Genomic DNA, 21,726 nt, shown 5'->3' on the forward strand with positions numbered 1-21,726 from the left:
CATCCGATGGTACCAAAAAGAAGAACATTCAATGCAACTATTGCCACAAGTATGGTCACATGAAGGTTGCATGTCGGAAACGCTTAGCTGCCCAGTCTAAGCAATCAGGTTCGCAACCCAAAGCGAACAGTGCAGAGCACACTGAGCAGGTGGAATCTGCCTTTTATGCCTTCATGGCTAAAAGACCTGCAGATCATGTACAGTCATCTACCTGGTACATTGATTCAGGTGCCTCTCGACATTTCACTCACCGCAGAGACTGGTTTACTGACTACTAGCCTTATTCAGATTCTGTTATCTTTGGTGGTGGAGAAGAGTACACGGTTGTTGGTAAAGGCAACATTCAAATTCAGTCTGTTGGGAGGAAGCTCATATTCCTTGATGTGTACTATGTTCCAGGGATGGAACTAAATCTACTCTCGGTCAGACAGTTGCTGCGACATTCTCCACACTTGGCAGTCACCTTCAGTTCACATCAGTGCACCATCACTGATCGGGCGACTAAGTCTACTATTGCAGTTGGTCTTGAGGATCATGGTCTTTTCAGACTTACTGATTCTGGTGATTCTCAGGACTTAGCTATGGCTGCTCGGCGATCTTCCATCAGCACACTTTGGCATCAGCGATATGGGCACTTAAATGTGCATTATCTCTCACAACTTGCTCGGGATGAGCTTGTTCTTGGTTTGCCAGAGATTCAAACCCAACACCTTGGAGCTTGTGATGCATGTGAGGCTGGGAAGCAACATCGCACACCTTTCCCCAGTGGCGATTCTTGGCGAGCTTCTCAAGTACTTCAGCTTGTTCATGCTGATATCTGCGGCCCTATGGCCACTCCTTCTGTTCTTGGGTACAGGTATTTTCTGTTGTTTGTAGATGATTTCAGTAGAAAAATGTGGGTGTATTTCCTTAAAAAGAAATCCGATGCATTTATTGTATTTCAGAAGTTTAAACCCTTAGTTGAAAAAGAGTCTGGGAAATCTATTATTACTCTTAGATCAGACAATGGGGGGGAATTTTGTTCTAATGTTTTCTCCAGCTTCTTGGATACACATGGCATCCAACGCCAGTTCACCACACCCCACACGCCACAACAGAACAGTGTAGTTGAACGTCGGAACAAGACAATCACCGAGATGGCTCGTTCCATGCTCGAACACAGACATGTTCCGAAGTGTTTTTGGGCAGAAGCAGTTAACACTGCAGTTTATCTGTTGAACCGGTCACCCATAGTGGCGGTCAAAGGTAAAACTCCGGAAGAGGCCTCGTCAGGTCGCAAGCCCAGAATCAGTCACCTGAAGGTTTTTGGCTCTCTTGCTTTTGTTTGCATCCCTGATGCTTCACGCACCAAGTTGGATGCCAAGAGTCAAAAACTGATGCTTGCTGGATATAGCAGTCTTCACAAAGCCTACCGCCTTATTGATGTTGAGACATCTCGTCTCATATACAGCCGCGATGTAGTCTTTGATGAGCAGCGAGGACCATTCATGCCTGTTTCTCCTGTTCCTGATCCAACAGACCAGCCTATGCAGGTTCATGATTTGGGAGTTCGGCTTTTATTAGGTCCACCTGATGGGAGGGCTCCAGTAGCTCCTACAGCTCCAGTCCTGCCAGTGATACCTGTACAGCCACCTCCGGCTTCTCCTGCAGGATCACCTCGTTTTGAAGATGCTTCACCTGAGTTTGATCCAGATTCTTCTGATCAGGATCCTGCTGATCAAGCATCTCCTAGTACTACTGTTGGTCATTCTCCTCTCCGGCCTAAGTGGTGGGCTAAGACACTTGCTGATCTTCATGATGATGAGCTCATTGATGGGAGAACTACTCGGAAAAAGAGCAAAACTATAGATTCTGTTAACTTTGCTCTTATGGCCAACATTCACAGTGTGTTTGAACCTCAAACATATTCCGAGGCTAAAGGAATTCCAGAGTGGGAACAGGCCATGCAATCTGAACACCAGAGCTTGCTAAAGAACAACACTTGGGTACTTTCTGATCTTCCCCCAGGGAAGAAACCCATTAGCTGCAAATGGGTCTACAAAATCAAATACAAATCAGATGGTACTTTGGATAAGTACAAAGCTCGTTTAGTGGCAAAGGGCTTTTCTCAGCGTCAGGGCATTGATTATGAGGAGACCTTTGCTCCTACTGCAAAGATGAGCACCATCAGATTAGTCCTAGCCATGGCAGCACAGTTTGGCTGGAAGGTCCATCAGATGGACGTAAAGAGTGCTTTCCTGAATGGTGATCTCCATGAAGAGGTCTACATGACGCAGCCTCCTGGTTTCAAGGTTGCTGGTAAAGACCATCAGGTTCTCAGATTGGTAAAAGCTCTCTATGGTTTGAAGCAGGCCCCTCGGGCATGGTACATCAAGATTGATACGTACCTCAGTGATCAAGGCTTCAAGAGGAGTTCTTCAGACTCAAATCTGTACATCAAGACTACTGACAGTGACATCATCCTTCTAGTTATCTATGTGGATGATCTGATCATCACTGGCAGTTCGGCATCTTTGATTCAGGGAATCAAACAACACTTATGCCAGTCTTTTGATATGACTGACCTTGGGCTCATGCATTATTGCTTAGGTGTTGAAGTTTGGCAACAATCTTCCGGTATATTCATCTCTCAGTCCAAATATGCCAGAGCCTTGTTAGACAAATTCCGAATGCAGGATTGCAAACCTGCATCTACACCTATGGAGAAAGGTCTCAAGTTATCAGCCAAGTCTGATTCTCCTTCCGTTGATGATACTACGTATAGGCAACTAGTAGGCAGCCTCATCTACCTATCTGCTACTAGGCTTGATATCAGCTTCGCAGTCAGCTATATTTCACGCTTTATGACAGCTCCTAAGGTTGATGATAAAAAGTCAACATCTGGATATGTGTTTAGTTTGGGATCCGGTGCAGTCACATGGACCAGCAAGAAGCAGCAGGCAGTTTCTCTCTCTTCTACAGAGGCTGAATATAGAGGGACTGTTAAGGCAGGATGTGAAGCTGTCTGGCTTCGTCGAATGCTTGGGGATATGCAGATGTCACCAGCAGGACCGACTACTCTGTTTGTTGATAACGAAGGCGTTATCAAGTTAGCACGGAATCCAGTCTTCCATGAACGAACCAAGCATGTGGATGTTCATTGTCATTACATACGACAACTGGTTGAAGATGGGACTATAGATCTGCAGTATGTTCCTACCTCAGATCAGACTGCAGACATTCTCACCAAGCCTCTTGGTTCTGATAAGTTTGTCAAATTCAGAGGACAGCTTGGTGTGTTCGATAGATTAACCATTAAGGGAGGGTATTACAATAATAGATAAGACGCCTATTATTAGTTAATGGTTATCTTGTAAATATCTTTAGCTTTAGTTTGCTTTCGTTTTTTGCTTTCTCTAGAATAGAATGTTTCTATTCTTTACGATCGTTTCCTAAGGAAACATCGTCTCTTCCTTTTGTATAAATTGACCTTTCGGTCTCTGTTATTAATAAGCAAGTATTTACCAATTACCTCGTAATAGGAATTAGATATACAGAGATTGGTCATGTTGATAGGTCAGATTTTCAGCAAAGAATAGAGACATTCTGTCGAGAAGACATGCTTTTTTGGATTTGTTGGTATGGACTCTTTAATGTACCAAATGCAAGTATTACGCTGTCCTAATATGTGTTGTTGAAGATTTTTTTGCACTTCCTCCTTGACTGGTTGCGCCTCTATGAATTCTTGTTTTTCTTCTCAATTCACTCTTTTCTTGCCAATAGAATGAAATGAGGTCTCTTTTAGGGTTGTAAAGACCAAATAGAACAAAAATTCTTAACTTACAACTGTCTGATTTTAGGCTTTTTTTTTTTCAAATTGCCTTTGCAAACTTTGCATTGTTGGCCAATTCTTGTCATTGGGATTCATGTCGTCTGCAGACTTGCAAGTTGGTGAGTCATGGTGAGTTAGGCCCCAGACTTGAAAAACACACAAATTCTGAGAGGGGGAGGGGGTGAATCAACATTTTAAAGCTTTAAAAGAGTAAACAAAATAAGAAACAACATAGCTGACAGGCACACATATTTTGTCTTGTTGTAACCCTTTTGGATAAAAACCACGGTATCACTAAACTCTATCAGAAATGGGCAACTACCCAGTACAATGAAGAGCAGGAACTCTTTTTCACCCTCCTGAACAATGCTGGCATCGATCTTCGTTATCAGAGGCAACAGCCTCCTGTGGGCTCCAAACCGTTACAAATAGATGTAGAAACAAGAAGTCACAAACAGAACCAGCTCAAGTATTACCAGAAGTTGGCAAAACACGTAGTATCCAAATTCAATGTTTCAAATACCTTCATAAGGTACTACACATACTAACAGTCACAGTTCTAACAGAGCACACTATGCAAGAATTTTTCAAGACAACCTTCTGCATTATCTTCAAAACACACAACAGCCAATATAGTACTCATTCCCACGTTATGTTCTACTGTATGAATGCTTTCAGGTCGTTTTCCTTCTTCAACTATTCACCTTAGTCCAGTTCTCATGACAGGGCTTCCAACAAGGCCTTACACACACAGTCATCTCAACGCACATTCACAAGCTGAGAATATCACATGCACATGCTTCAATTGCTTCTCCAACAACAATAATATATGTATCTTAACATGAACTATTAAACTGCTTGCTCCGGTTGAAAATTGTTTTAATTCCACATTCAAAAATATTTAGCTCGATGCTCCAATATCAAGCTCAACCCGTCTGATAGTTCTGTGGCTGCAAGTCTAATTTGTGCCATTAAAAAAACAAACATTCTTTTTAACTTCCATTTTTTACACGTCAGTGATGAGAATGGCCTACTACCCCCGTGAGGAACTGACTATACCTTTCATTTTCACACACATGTGCTCTTTTTGCAGGTAACATTCCTTGTTGAACGCATGCCATTATTACCAAAGACCTACGCCATCTGTCACTCATTGTATGTTCCATGTAGGTCTGTAGATGACATGTCCAGATTGATTATTATCTGCTTACAAAACACATACATAGCTGATGCATATATTGAAGCCCCTCATATTTATGCAGAAAATGTTACACACACCAAACATGGACGTTGAGGATAAATTGTAATGGCCTAGTCAGGTAGAGATGGCAACTCCAGCACTGACCAAAAAAAACATGCCTTTTACATACATCGTTTTCCAGAACCATTTGATACTCCACCAAAGAGCTCCACCTAATGTGCAGACACTTATCCATTTAAGGCAGCTGTCAATGTAACGTGCACATCAGATTATCATCACTTAAGCTGCATTAACTTGGACTGTTTCAAACACCTGTTGCCAGACCACTTTATTGCCGTCTGTAGAGCTATTGAAGAAGCTGTACTATGCAGAGGCCTGAGCACAACAGACAGAAAAGTGGCAGGATGCATTTCCAGCTTCCAACTGAACACCTGGCAAGCATATAAACAACTGACAGTCCCAAAGATTTGATATCCGACTGCAGACAAATTCCAGAACTTCCATGACATGAACGTGCTCATACAAGCATCCTTATTACAGATGTAATCCAAAGGCGATTGGACAACACTTTTAAAACAAATAATGACGGATACAAAGGGACATGGGTGATCAACCAAAGACATCAATGACAAAAACTTAACAGGAGTTGGCTAAGTCTGAGTTTGGGCCCCTGGGACTTGCACAGGATCACTTCCCCATAACTTGCTGCGTCTGGGTGAGCTCAGGCGAGTCTAGGAACTCTGGCCAGTAATTTGCCTTGTTTTTTAATAAATTCAATGATCATACTTATCCCAAGTTTCCTTGATTTATCTGCTCACAGGCTCAGCCAAAACAATGGCCAAACTTGGAACAGTTTGGACAGGGTAATGCTGTCTGTCAGCATTGTATCCTGGCCTCGAGTTTGCCCCATGGCAAAATCGAGGTCCAATGTGGGCAAGCACAGAGAGAATTGGCCCAACAGAACATTTAAAAGTCAAATTTTTAATGAAAAATTCAAATAAATAATAACCCAAAAAGAACCCCAACTAACCAAACAAGAAATTTAAAAAGACCTTAAATAACCAAGCAAGAAATTAAAAAAAATCCTAAGTAATCCTAACTGAGTTTAAAAAAAATGATTTGAAAGTCACTAAAATTGGACAAATTAGAAGTGGTTAGTGGTAGTGGCATTGGCATTGGCATTGCTTGTGGTTCTGACGAACCAGCTGATGACATTGATGCTCTTGATGAAGAGCAGTGACTTGAGTTTCCATGTGCAGTTACACCGATATAAACCTTTTTTTTGTATGGCCAAACCCAACCATATGAAACCTGGGGAAAAGTTGGCAAATTGTTGAACTTGATCTCTTAGCACACAAACCACTAGGACAACCAATGCTATGCAGATAGAGTGCAATAAGCTGTTCAATGTAGCCTTTTCAGGCTTCTCGAATTTTGATTTTTGACTTTGCAGATGCCTGGCCTTATCTTATAATTTATCCTTTACTATTAACTTGAACTAACTTCCTATCATGATAAGAAAATGATTGACAAGGGTAATTTGTCTTTTTAGTATGTTTACAGTTTAGTTTGGTTTCCACTTTCAAATAAATCTATTTTAGTATGTGAAATTGAATATCTCTTAATGAAATGTGAATTTTCAGATGTGTATCATTTAAAAGTGTCTGAGTAAATTATGGCTCCCATCATAACATCACTGTAAAAAATAATAGCCCTTGCCTTTAACTTGATCTAGGTAGTTCAGTTCGAAATATGACTGTGAATGAGATGCAATAAATCTTGTCCAAATGTAATTGGACTCCATACATCCTGCTTCTTTTGATTTGATTCTCTTTTGTGTATGTGCTCTCTCTTTTCTTTTTGGTGCTAATGTTTTTATTAAAATAAGACAAAAAACTTATTGTTTGTCTTTAGCAAAAGCATAGAATGGTTGTTTGATATTATTACCTTGTTAGTTACCATTGTGAACTCTGAGAAGCAATAAGGTTATTTAATGAGAATTTTTTCCCTCTCAAGTATTCCATTTTCAATGTGTGCCACGCTATATAATACCATGTATAGTGAAGCTTGATTTTGTTTGAATTATATATACAAATGTTGGCATATTTGAAACAATAAGCTAACCAAGAAAGGTCATTTCTAATGCAGGCTGAGTTGGAGTATGCACTTGCCAATGTAAGTTCTATTATAATTCCTCTTTGAATGCCATTTACATTTAATTTTAAGTTCATTAGAATGAGGCAAATTGTTTGAAACTTTTTGGTTATGATTCTTCCCTATGCAGGTTGTTTCTTGTTGAATGTTATACTTAAAGTGCTTTGAATTTTTTATGCTGCTTGTTATTGTTATTGTTTATGCTGCACATACTACATGATCTTAAATTGTTTGTAATATGTTGTCTGCATATTTTTCTGGTAGAAACATCATCAGGGGTAGCGATTTACATTTATATCATGTTTTGTGTTGTTTATTGAGTTTTAATACAATTTAAAAAAGAAGTAGAACATATCTATGAGATTGTTGAATGCAAACTTATTACAAGGGATTGTGTCAACAAAACTATGCCAAAAGCTTAGAAAGCTTTCAATCTCTTTCCAACATTAGTTGGAACTTGGTATAATAAACTTTTCTTGTACTGGAATCTCAGAAAGCTTGCAAAATTTTGTACAGCATTGGCTATTTTTAGAAGTTCCTTGTGCCGGAAGCTTAGCTTAGAAAGGTTTCAATATCTTTTAAAACTAGGAGTAGGTTTTTCTCTTGTAATGATGTTATATTTTCTAGTCTACTAGCACATCATATGTAAGAATCTAAGATAATAAAATTATGCTGCTTGGTGATTGCAAATGTCTTATTTTTGTTGAGCAATATATTTTCGCAATATATAATGCTCTCTCTAGGTAATTTGCCACTGTTAACTAGGGTGGTTTGAATACCAATTCACTGCTCACCAGGAGTGATATTTTCCAAAGGAATAGCCAGTAGCTTTCTTAAAAATGTTTACTCTGTAGTAAAATGTAAGTTTTATAGATTAGGTAATGCTTAACAGATATACAGAATATGTCAAAACCAGATCTGTCTATTTGCAGCAGAAAGCCATTCATAATTTGTACTATGCTCAGAAAGAGCCATGGGGTGAAGATGTTATAGACTTGTAGACTAACAAAAATAGGCCATCAACTATTGTAATGGGCAGAAAGCTAGGCCCTTGAGGGCTAAATAGAGTCAGGTCATTTTAAGTAAAATGTTCTTTCACTTTCTTTTTCTTTGGTAATAGTCGTACTCACCATATTCTTCAATGTACACAGAGAAAGCCCTATCAAGCCTAGAAATTTTATTGTCAGAAGCTATGCTAGACAGCTACAAATTCTATTAAAATTCATGCAAGACTTGCACTGAGCTTTGTCTTTGTGGGTCTGCATGGCTGCTGTAGTTTAGGACAGGGTGCACATCCACAGGATATTGAAACCCAGTTGTAGAATTGGTTACCAAACAGAACAATAAAGCATGTATCAACAAAGCATTTAATACTAATAGCACATGTACCAAAGTTGGCGAGGGAAACCATATATTTCATTGATTACCAAAACAACAAGTACATCATTCATGTTTTGATGTTCTTAAATAGAAGACGGTTAGGAAGACCAACTGACACATCCCCTTGCTACCTAACTACCCAACTCCAATACTAATTATCTTAATTACATCAAAGTATTTAAGTATTATTACTCCCTACATTTATCCCCCACAAAAAAGTAGTCTTCTAGATGCGAATATGTCGTATATTGTGCTCTGCAGCCATTTGCTTAGCTTAAATGTAAATGTTATCATTCCTATTCCTAATTTGTCCAAGTACTCCTCTCGAGTTTCTATTTGATGTTGTATCTTCATCTCGAAGGGAGTTGCTGAAGGGTGAGGTATCATTTCAAAATTTCCCAACACAACACTGTGTCCTCATCTTGTGCTACTTTCACTCCTATATTCGTTCCCTCCATGGGCTTCCCACCATGCTCTTCCCTCTTGCTTGTAGATTGAACCAACAGGGCAGTTGGCTAAGCCGCCTCTATGCCTTCTGGTGTCTCTAGTCTAATGCTATGTGCAACCTTCCTTTGGCATCAAAGATCTATCATCTTAGTGTGAGGCAACTGATCCGGAGCGACAAAGTTTGCCGGAATGGAATTTTGTTTCGTGCCCCATTGAGGGAGTAGCTGTCCACTTGGTTCTTCTCTACTTGCTCCTTACATCCCCTCCTCTTTGTCCTTCAACAACACCTTGTTTGTATGGATTCCATCTGCAGTGTCCATAATACCTCGTACCAACATCCTCCATTCCAACATTCTCCATTCCAACATCTTTCCTACGAACTTCTCTAGTACGACCAACTGTACGCGGCTTCCCTATTGTCCGTCTACGTACGCGAACTGTTGCACGAAGTCAATGCCTTTGCCCTGTCTTCCCTTTGATACTCGTACACTGAGTTTCCCTCCTATTGTTGGTTGTATGATAGTCTTTTGTACTTTAGTGTCCCTCCGTACTTCAATCTCATGTACGAAGAATCTCCTTCGTACTACAATTCCCTTGCGTACTCCCAATCTTTGTACTCGTATTCCAAGCTGCATATGGTGTTTCTTGGTACGCGATTTTTGTTTGCCCGTACCAGTGTTTTATTCTTACATCTTCTATATAGGGGACCAAGGTTAGTGTTGCATTTTGGTTTTATTATTCTCTTTAATCCCTTTTATCTTCCCCTCCTTTACCTTCTCTATTATATTCTCTTTTATTTCCTTCATTTGGCTTTTTTCTTTTATGTCTGTGGAATAAATAGTAAAAGGCTCCTCCCTTTCCAATTCCTCTAGCTTAGCCTCCTCATACTCTATTCTTTTATCCTTGTGGAATGTATGTGTTTGGGTATCATCAATTGAGGCCTTGCCTTCTATTTGCTCCTTGTAACACCCTGGATAACCTTCATCAAGTTCCATTTCTTGAATCTGCAACATATTGCATTCTGGTTGCAACACTTCATAATCCCCCATTTGACAGTGAAACAGGCCGTTGAGGGAACTTGTTTCATCTTCTGAACATTCTCACAACCATAGAATGCCTTCTTCATCTGGCTCAATTCCATTGCCATTCACTCCCTTGGCTTTTGAATTGGATGCAAGCTCCTGATTTACAGACTAGCTCCTTATGTCAATTGTGTATTTCCGATTGTCTACTTCAATAGAAAGGGTATTTTTCTTCCAATTGTTATTTGCCTTTGCTGAGATTAACCATCCTCTCCCCAGTAGCGTGTCGTAACCATTCTTCTCCAGGGCAATCACTACAAAATCTAGGAACAATTGTTGTGTCCCAATCACCACTTTTTGTCCCATTAAGGTCCCAATGGGCTTGATCCCATGTTGATATGCTCCTACCAATTGGAAAGTGGGTGGCCAAAGGGTTGGTTTCCCGAGAGTCTTCCAAGTTTCTTCAGGGAGGACATTAACATCTGAGCCTCCATCCACAATAGCTTTGGTCAATTTGCACACCATAATCTCCATCTCTACCATTGCCGATGTCTTTTCCATCCCTATGATAAATATAGAGTCATCGTCCTTCCCTACTTTTACTTCCTCCTTCAACGGTTCTGCCTTGGTAGAGTCTCCACTAGGTCTCCAATCTTTATTGGTACAGTGGTCTCTAGAACTTACTTCATGATATTAGTTTCCAAGATGGACTTGGTGGAGGAAGATTTAGGAATTACCTTTCCTTATTCATGAGATTTTAGATCTCCCTCCTGGCGTCATCCAACCTCTCCTTTCCCATACCTACATTTGGATATGTGGGTTTTCTAGCCTGCATTCAAGTGATGGCCAATACTTCCTCCCATGGTTCTACCAGCTCCTATATGTCCACACTTTTCTGTTTGGGGCAGTTGGCATCCTCATGATTACTTGGTCCGCACCATTTGCATAGCATTCCTTCACTCTATCCTCCACTCTCACAGCCACAGGAAAAGTGTCCCCATTCATTACATCACCTACATTGTATCATGGGTTGTCCCCTGGAGTCGTACTAGATTCGGCTCTTGGGTGTGTTGTGTGTGTTATTATTGCTGTTGTTATTGCTTCCCCCCATTCTATTTCGATACCCCCTAGGTGATGCTTCCCTGTTTGTATTTTGTGGAGTAGAAGGTGGTGTGGATTGTTCACCTTGTGCAAAAAATACTTGAGCTTTTCGTGCCTTCAAATTATAGTGCCAATCTTTACTTGAATGCCTCAATACTTGATAAATGTCGCAAAATTTCGTCTTGGGGCATGCGTTTTTTGTGTCCTTCCTTTTAACAATTCGTGCACCGTAAGTCTTTTCCTTCTCTTTTCTCCTCCTTGCTCCCTGCCATTTCTTTCATCATCCTCATCATGTCTTTTCTCAATGCTTGGATCGTTTTAGACTCGTCTCCACTATCTTCCGAAGTTTTGTTTCCACTTTCATGCCTCCTTGCTTTAGAGGTTTTGTTTTCACTTTCTATATCCATCGCTTAAGTGCAGGCGTCGACAAATGATGATGGTGGTACTATTTTCATTTTTCTTCGCAGGAATGGGGTTAACCCTTCAATAAATCATCTTTTCTTTAACCCGTCCACTGGCTTATTGTCTAGTTTCCTGATCAATTCCTTCATCTTCCTACTATACGCTCTTAAAGATTCATTTTTTCCTTGTCTTTTATTGTAGATTTCTGTTACTATCTGATCATCGTTGCGTAAGAATTTGATTTCTTCCTCAAAGGCTGTATGAAGATCCTTTCATGTCTCTTTCTTCTGGTCTCTAGATCTGTATACCAACCAATGGCATTACCCTTAGGGTGGCACGAAATGCCTTTAACCATTCAGCTGCATTGTTCTCTCCATTTGCCTTCCGTATGATTATGCACATTTTACAATGTTGTGTTGGATACTCCGATCCTTCTCCTGTGAATCTAGGAAGTCTTTGCTTGTCCAGGGCCATTTTGGTTCTCCCACTCTTCCCTTGGTTGTTTGCTCTTGTCGGGCCCATGTTTCCTCTTGACGAGATTATTCGTTGAGTACTGGTTCATGCCGGGAAGTTTTGCCTCCTAGCGTGATAGTTTCCACTCCTGTTGCGACAGTTTTCCCTCTTGTTGTGATAGTTTTCTCTCTTGTTGTGACAATTTTCCCTCTTGACGGGACAGTTTTCCCTCCTGAGGGACAATTTTCCCTCCCTAAAGGGACACATTTCCCTCTTGACGGGGCAATGTTTCCTCCGACCATGACATAGGACAATTTTGCCTCCTGTCAGGATAGTTTCCTCTCCTGTTGGGACAATTTTCCCTCATGATGGGACAATTTTCCATCTTGTAGAGACAATGTTTCCTCTTGTCGGGACAGTTTTCCCTCCTATTGGGACAATTTGTCGTCCTGACCGGACAATTTCTCCTTCTGACGAGACAATTTTTCCTCCTGCTGGGACAATGTTTCCTTGTGTCGGGTCAGTGCTTCCTCCTGCTAGTATTTGTCTAAGGTGTTGGTGGCACCCAAAGTTTGTCCCATACCATGTTCTCTGGAACCGCTCTCTCTTGGGCTTCCCTTTGCACGTATTGGTCGACGAAAACTTCTCGGGCTACCACTAGGTCTCATGTCACTTGATCTCCCCTTGTTATTTCTTCCTCTTACCCGTCATTGTTTGTGACTTGTACTTGTGGAAGGAATGGTATACCTATCATTCCATCCCTTTAGTCATATGATCACCAAGCTCGAACTTAGGCAACGATACCAAAAGTGTAGGATGGTTACCAAACAGAACAATAAAGCATTTAATAACAATAACACACGTACCGAAGTTGGCAAGGGAGACCCATATATTTTATTGATTAACAAAACAACAAGTACATCATTCATGTTCTGATGTTCTTAAATAGAAGACAGTTGGTTAGGAAGACCAGCCTACACATCCTCTTGCTAACTAACTACCCAACGCCAATACTAATTATCTTTATTTAAATCAAAGTATTAAAGTATTGTTACGCCCTACACCATTTGTCGTAATGGCAGTTTCTTTGCCGTATCATGTAATGATGTTTCATGAGCATGAAGTTTTTGATTTACTTAGAAAAAGATGAGCTCTTCAAGACAAAATTAGTCTTTTGTTTTGTGACTTTTTATTTCAGAAAAGAGGTTTGCACATCATTAGATTTCTATTTAATTTCCGTGGATTGGGAAGAGGTAGTGTATATAGTATTGAGTTAAATTGAATAATTGTATTATGAATACGATCACAATACTCAAAATGTGTCACATAAATTGAACTGCTTATTTTTTAATTTTGACAGTACTTGTTTTGTACCATCATCTGCTGTTTAATGTGATTTTAATTGTCTTATATATAATATGATACTCTACCAGGAAAGGCCGAAAAATCACTTGGATATGCGACATCGCTTGGATTCGAGAGGTCAACGAGAAGGGAAATTGATTGATTACAAGTATCTTTTCAAGCTTGGAAGGGCCTTATTTTACAATAGATATTGATGAGAGGCATCATTTTTGTTAAGTTGTGGGTTTTTTGGTGTGTGGAACTGTGTGAACTATGAATCTTACTTCTCTTTGATTTTCTCTTGCAATCGAAGATGTCAATATTTTCAGAAATTATTTCCCAATGCATGGTTCATTTGTGCTTCTTGATGAACTAGACACAATATTCAATCTCAATAAAATAGGAATAAAGTCATATAATGGAATGCTTCATGAGAAGCTTGCTTTGCATGAGATATTTCACAAAGGTTCAATTTCAAAAGAATAAGATTACATGCTCGTAAGGTTTTAGCTTACATGGTGAAGTGCTTTATTTATCCATCTAATCGTAATTTCCTCATTGGCGGTATTATGTAGCTAGATGTTTGAAAGTTGACCTGTACATCTGACAACAATAGATTTTTCTGTATGATTTTAACTTCTCAAGTGATTTAACTTATTCACCCTTTACGTTGTTTTTTTTCACTCTCTGCCCTATATATATCACATTTCTCATGTTCACTCATATTTTAATTTTTATTGTCTGCTCTTTACATTAGAACTCTATATAACATCATCATGGATCCTTTGACATTGTCTTTATTCACCACTTGACCTCTTTTGCTTTCTTTTTCAACTCACACCATTCATATGTCTCAGTTTATCTCAATTCTTGTTAGCATTATTCTTCATAGTTTGTCTCGCCTGTCTATATTTCAGATTTAAAGGGCTTATTAAAATCACCAAATTAGCTTTTGCTTTTTACAGGCTCCAATTGGTTATCAACTACATTATTGCCACATACATTTTGTTTGACACAGTTCTACGCTAATGATTGAAATGTTTATAACAAGGTTGCATGGGTACTCATACCCACACCCTTGGTACTCGTACCCATATACCCAAGTACCGGGTACACGTATCCCAAGTACTGGGTACTCAGTGGAGAGCATCATAGCTAAGGACCTTGATTTCGGTTTTTTGTTTGCGTATCAGCTTGTTGTCTATCAAGCTTAATTCAATACCTAATCAGTTTGAAACTTTGATACACATTGATTAACAATAAACTTTATCACTGTTCAAGTCAGAAGTTTATCATTTGCAATATGCCATTGTCATATGATTTATGGTCTTCTTGTTCATGTTTGAAGTCTACTGCCTCTGTTATGCATGTAAACATTTATTATATATTATTATTACAAACATATGGAAAATCTGAAACTGAAAAGAATACATTACATTTGCAAACTTTATCACTGTTCTTGTTTCCTTAGTTACTGGATTCATGCCCTAGAGGCTGGATCCAGATCTGGATCCGTGGTTGGATTCTTCTGGATTCTTCCAGATTTTTTTTTTTCGATTATTTTTTTATAATCATGGATTTGATCCATAGATTCATACTATGAAATGATTTAGAATCATAGACTCATACTTCGAAATGATTTAATTTTAAAATTATGTATATTTCTCTTATTTTTTAGTATACATAATGTGCGCGCACACATACACGAATCCTCCATGAATCATAATTGGGAAAAAAATAATTACGAATCCATGGATCCGATTCACATGTGCGAATCAGATTCGTTTCACGAATCAGTAACTAAGTTTGTTTCTGAAAAACCATTGTCATGACTCATAATTTCAGATCTTCTATAAATATTAAAGTATAATTGGAGAGAAAGTTTGACATCCCCAAGTACCCCCGTCCCCGTGCAACCTTGGTTTATAAGTATACTCCATGGTAGGATAAATGTAATGCTGTGCTTTTTGGAACTGTTTCCTCTTCATAATGTTAGTAAACATGCTAATTGTTCTTTGTACAAAAATATTATGACAGCAACAATTTTACTTCCACCAATCCATCTTATTAATCTGTGATAGATTGCAGAACTGTTATTCAACTCCAAGTTAGGGCACTTGAGTTCACATTGACTTTTTTGCTGCTATAATATTTAGGGATGCCAGGTTTGAAGGATTGGGCCAAAATATAGAATTGGGTGGGTAAATTGCACAAGGGGCAGGTACAAAGATCAGAATCTATAGGTGTATTAGAGTAGAGCTTTGACAAAACAAAGAGAGAAGAAGAATTCTGCATTTGTACTAGTTACAAAAACAAAGATGGAGCAAAATGCTGGAAAAGTACCATCCTACCTGGATTTGAAGCATTGAGCAAAAATAGAGATTAGGGAGGGTAAAATGCACAAGGGGTGGCCACAAAACAAGATCTAAAGGATTTTTAGAGGAGAGCTTCAACAAAATGATGCAAAATGAAGAAATCTGTGTTTGAATTACGTACAAACATGAAGATGGAATAAAATACTGAAAGCCGGCAGCCTACCCAGGTTTGAGGAATATATGTACACTGCTAGTGGTGAGCTGCATTTGAATCTGCCCCAAAAACAAGGTCTTAATGCTCATGAAGAACTCAATCTTACTCAGATAATGGCCAGTGATTCCATAATGGAGAATACGGCGTGGATTTTATTGCTTCCTACTTTCTCTGTGCTGCAGTCTATTGTCTAGTTTATTTTGTGCTGTGATGTATCAAATGAACACCAGAGTCCTTCCTGTATTTGTCCGTGATTGTAATTATTTCAGCAGGTTTCTTGACCTTAAATATTCCTAGGAATTCCCACTTTGCTTCTCCAAATATTCCAAGGAGTTCCACTTTATTTTAAGGGATGCTTCTTCTATAACATAGAATTGTAAATGAGTTACACAGAGTCCTAAGGGAATTGGAATTCCTCTAACAGTCATGCTGAAAACATCAGAACTGTTCCTGTCCTGCTAGTTACCATCCTTGAAATGACTTCAGCCATTGAGATTATTAACAAAGGTGTTGCTGAGAAAGGGGTCCATAATTTACATATAGAAAATGCTTTGACAAGTACTTAACATGTGGTGTCCAAACAACATGAAAGGATTGATGGTATTGGGGTGTGCGGATTGATTAACGTAAACAAACTCTGCAGTCAATTTATACTATACAGCTTTCTGATAATGCAAGGAGGAGGATTGGTGAAATAGTCCAAGAGAAGGCCGATTTTCCTTCATATCTGACAGTGTAGGCCACACATACAGAAAGCAACTGTGAAGGGTTCTGCCTCAGACAGGTCTTTGATCAAACCTCAGAGTACTGTAGTAAATCCAATCTAGCAACCCTGAGCCACTAATGGGGAGAGTAAACACTTCAAAATAATTCTCATATATTATCATTTTACTTCTTTCTTTTAATGCCTTATGCAGTATAACGTTGCCACATTTTAAGATTTCTATAGTTGCTATTAGTTTTGATCCAAAAATCTCCTTAAATGTTTTCAGAAAATATCTGTGGATAAATAGTCAATGCCTGATTCTTTTTCCTCCATGCATTCCTATGTGATTCTTTGATATAAATAAAACCTCCATGCAAGTGCACTTCTCTGTATGTATCACATGGGTGTGAATGTGTATTTATAACTTTGTGTATGTGTATATGCATGCAGTTTAATGTACAAGCTATTTGAGGGAGGTACTGCATATGCTAAGCTGACTATATATGTGCTTTGTGAATGATGTACTGCTTATATTCTGTCAACTAAGCATTAATTGATGTTCATTCAAATTTCAGAGTGAGCGAACTTAGGGTAGTGGAACTCTTGGATGGATTGTGCGAGAGAATGAAGGATTATACTCTTGATAAGGTATCTTCTATGGAAATATTCAGAATTGCTCAAAATTGTTAAACATTTTTACAACAGTTGTGGATGTTTTATGTGCTTTTCAACACTCAAGAAAATGCTCATTTCAGTAATTAATAGTATGTGTTAACTATTACTTTGTTGTGACTTCATCTTGGGACATTACATTATTATTTAACTTTTAATTCTTAATCAATAATAAAAATTCAAACAGATGAGCTTAATGAAGTCAAGACGGGGATGTCTGATTGTAAACATTATTCATGATCTTAATTTGTTGTCTTTTACTCGCAAATCACTTTTTATCTCTGTTTCTGTTTTAGTTTCGTAAAGCTAAATGCTTATAATCTTTACAGGCAACTTCAAGCAAGGGAAGTTGGATCAGAATTGAAGATTGGGAAAGTGCCATACTAAGTATAGGTAGTCTTGTTTTCTAAATTCTTCTATGCACTAACTTGTCAAAAGTAAACATTTTGATCTTGAATATTTTTGCTTGCATGGGTTTTTGGTAAAGCCAAAGGAAGCGAATGCAAATACTAAGGCTCAATATTTATTATCATACTGGAAATGTTTTAGCTATCATGGAAGAACTTTGATAAGCACAAAGCTCAAAATCTGGTTAACCTGATATGCTATGGACTTGCTTGTCCTCTCCCACAACTTTTGAAACTTGTGTCCTCCACGTTGTGTACTTATTTAACGTCTTGTTGCAATATTTCTGTGTAACCATTATTCACTGAAATTTGGATGAGATGTTCAGTGCGAACCAACAGTTGTTTGGGTCTTCTATTTTTCAATTCTGCAAAGGCTAAAAGTCTGTTGCCTTGTTACACTACTGAAATAATAAGTCTCCTATTTTCCCACTCTCTCCACCTTTCATCTTGTTGCATTATGGTTAGATCTTTGTCAAGGTATACTTGTGTACCTCTAAGGAACATCTTGTTCCTTAGTATCATGTTTTTGTTTTCTAGGTACCTTAAAGTTACTCTTATGTGGCTGCTCTTGCCATATCTTATCCATTATTCAATCCTGCTTTCCTAAATACTGATTCGTGACTGTTATAGTTGATCTTTAAAAAAAATCTTTTGCTAGTTCTTTTGTTGCTAGTTTGATATTGTTCATGACAAGCAACCAACATACATTGTTAATAGACAATTATGGACGAATACCTAAGGACTTATTTCTAATTGCAATTTGTTATTTGCAGTTATCTGTCAAATATTAAAACTATGCCATATTTTGGGTTCACAATAGTTTTGGAAGGTCTGTCTTCAGTACTTGTCTTGCAGAAAATTTAGCAAGTGCGAATTACAGACATTTGTCACTTTTGAAAACCACCAATTGAGTGTGCAATATGGCAGTTTACCCTACAAAAATTTTGCTACTCAACCAGATAAGGCTTATTGTTTTTTAATCAAAGCATGACGGACCTGTTGATACCGCTTAAGTAAATAAAGCCACAAGTAAATTTTTTTGTTAGGGTTGATGTTTGGTGTTTGAAATTTTTTCTTTAGCTTCTTATAATCCGTAAATGATGGTTTGGCTTTTTAATTTATTTTACAAGTTGTCAGATGTCTGTGTGATTATTCAGCACCAATAGTGAGATGTATTAGTTAGGACAAATTGGTTGGCTACCATATGTTCCTATTGGATTTGTAGTCAGTTGGCATCTTTTGTGCAGTTGCTTTGAGTGCCAACTGGGAAGTGTGTACAGCCTTGTCCTCACTGGACATTATACATTCTGCTACAAAGACTTGATATGTGGGCCATATTTCATTTTGTATTTTAGACCATCATCTTTTATTATTCCATAACAAGGTGCTGCACATGAGCTTTAGCAATTAGCAAGCTCAATTAAAAATAATAAATTTTAAATCTAGATCTTTGTCAGTTTCTCATCACTTTATTTGTTGTAATGTGCATACTCCATCCTTTTGTCTGTGTGATTATTCAGCACCAATAGTGAGATGTATTAGTTAGGACAAATTGGTTGGCTACCATATGTTCCTATTGGATTTGTAGTCAGTTGGCATCTTTTGTGCAGTTGCTTTGAGTGCCAACTGGGAAGTGTGTACAGCCTTGTCCTCACTGGACATTATACATTCTGCTACAAAGACTTGATATGTGGGCCATATTTCATTTTGTATTTTAGACCATCATCTTTTATTATTCCATAACAAGGTGCTGCACATGAGCTTTAGCAATTAGCAAGCTCAATTAAAAATAATAAATTTTAAATCTAGATCTTTGTCAGTTTCTCATCACTTTATTTGTTGTTATGTGCATACTCCATCCTTTTGTTACTCTTTTTTATATACTGTGAAATCTTGCTCCTTGTATGTTTTGGTCATATCTAGTTATTAATATACAAACTGGCAAGACTTTTTCCTCTATGGGGAAAACAATACTAAATTTATTTAGAAATTAATTTCTGTTGACTTTATTTGATTTCTTTTGGAGTTTACCAAATTAGTTTGTATGTCTACTTTCAGGTCCTAAAGTTTCGAATTTGTAATTTTTTTCCTCAATAACTGAACTCCTCTACCATGATTTGACTGACAGAAAAACAGGAAGCAAAGGCACATTCAAAAGATATGTCAATTTTTTGTGGCAGGTACAAAAGAAAATAGCATAATGATCTCCTAATTCAAGTAAAAATGTTTCTGAAGTAATTTTTTAATTGATCATTGTGCGTGTAAATTAAGTTCTAACATACCTTCAATTATGGCCTTGGCAATTCTTTGCCAACTAAGAAAGTTCAACTGCTATTAGTATTAAAGGGCTTAGTTCTAGGTTTGAAATACAATGGGTTAGCATGTACTTCAGGCTGATTTGGACCTAGGGTATACCTGTCATTGAGCTAGTGTTTTACTCCACATCATATCATTGAAGAAGTCTAAAGAATTAATAGTTGCAATTATGTAAGAATCCCCCATTTAATGGTCATTGACAGAGTTCACCATCAGCCATACTGAAGCAGTGACATAAGTTTGTGCTCATCTTAGTTCTGAGGTGAAGGTGGCAGGTTTACGTTTGCCTTTAGTTTAGGGAACATAGATCCTCGTCACTGTTATTGTGAACAAATAGTTTCAGCTAGTGCACATGCAGAATTCAGTGCAAGCAATCACTGTGGTTTCTTAGAGAGGAACTACAGTGAACTTGCCCTGTTAGCGATTCTTGCTACCTTCAATCGTAAATGAAACCTACAAGATTTGGTATATATGATTGAAACCATTAATAGCATATCCAACTCTATTCACTGATTGAAGACAAGGAAATGTTAAATTAACAAGGCTTAAAGACTTAAAGCCTTCTTCACTTTGAGCTCCACTAACTTAGGAGGGTTTTCTTATTTCTCAGATCTGTATACAAGATAACATACATTCTAAACGACAAATTACCATGGGTCTCATAAGTGGATGATTCTTGGACTTTAATGTAATGGATGTTCTTGTTACTCCCTTTCAATGTATAATACCGTTTAGGACTTCAAGTATCACTGAGAATGAAACCACACTATCCCTTCACACGCCAGACCAGTGCCTATTCCATTAGATATATGAATTGAATTAGATCAGTATGACATGAGTTACTATAACAAATGCACACTATATCTCAATATTTCATTGTAAATCATTTTAAGATATTTAATTCTTTCCTTGAAAGAATGCATAAAAATGATTAACACATATCCATGACGCAGAAAATCAATAGACAAAACATAATTATGCTTTATGCTCCTCTCATATGAGTTGTTTCGATACAAAATTGAGACAACTGCATGATATAATACATCCCGTGAACCCATCATTTTTACTGTATCATATAAATTCATAGAAAGTTAGAACACTGTCTATTGTGCTCACTCAGATAACATCAAAGAAGACTTTCAAAATGATCCTGGTATTCCTTTTATTACATGAGGTCTGCAACTAGCTTCAGATCAATTACAACAAAATATTCTAGTCCAAACTGATCTCAACAAAGCAAGAAAGCTTGCGAGATTCTCCAATTTTGGCGTTCTTGAAGGAATAGAATGTCTGATCCTTCAAATTGCTGCGGAAGGTTGTTGTAACAACTGGTGATGTATCTCATGCAGGCTATAGGCAAAACAACAAAGAAAGGCAGGTAGAGGACATAGGGCATTGAGCATAGCCTGCCATCTTTGAGTTAGTTATTAGCTTCATTCCAAACTATGTCACATTCGTCAATCCACTCATCTGAACTTTTCAAAATTTTTCGCTTATCCAATATATGAGGAATAAGGGGATGGTACAAGCTAAAAAATGATTGGATTTTACATTTTTTTAATTGTTATTTGCTCTTCAAAGAAAGGCAGCAAAGTATTCACATTATTTATCCTTTCCTTGGTCTCCATGATGATTGGATGCAGTGACATCATATTAAATCAAATTTCATGGAATATAGTGGATGGCAGTTAAGCATTATTTTGAAAGGATTCTTGTGGTGGTGGGTGGTGGAGTGGGGAGGGAGGCAGGGGGGCGTGGGGGTTGATAGCCAATCATTGACA

At 38.1% G+C, this 21,726-nt stretch overlaps 1 protein-coding gene across 1 annotated transcript in view; it reads left to right on the top strand.

Moving 5' to 3' along the window:
* Positions 1 to 21,726, top strand: part of LOC149575721 (TLR4 regulator/MIR-interacting MSAP protein) — a 98,845-nt gene that overhangs the window by 17,528 nt on the left and 59,591 nt on the right. The window contains exons 2-6 of the mRNA XM_089815497.1: positions 7,161 to 7,187; positions 13,405 to 13,484; positions 17,126 to 17,198; positions 17,552 to 17,615; positions 19,758 to 19,809. Coding sequence (XP_089671623.1) covers positions 7,161 to 7,187; positions 13,405 to 13,484; positions 17,126 to 17,198; positions 17,552 to 17,615; positions 19,758 to 19,809 — 296 coding nt within the window. The remainder of the gene's footprint in view (positions 1 to 7,160; positions 7,188 to 13,404; positions 13,485 to 17,125; positions 17,199 to 17,551; positions 17,616 to 19,757; positions 19,810 to 21,726) is intronic.

The sequence above is a fragment of the Cupressus sempervirens genome, chromosome 2 (assembly GCF_028749045.1).
Source record: "Cupressus sempervirens isolate cs-2001-9-10 chromosome 2, ASM2874904v1, whole genome shotgun sequence".
In the NCBI taxonomy this organism is placed as follows: domain Eukaryota; kingdom Viridiplantae; phylum Streptophyta; class Pinopsida; order Cupressales; family Cupressaceae; genus Cupressus; species Cupressus sempervirens.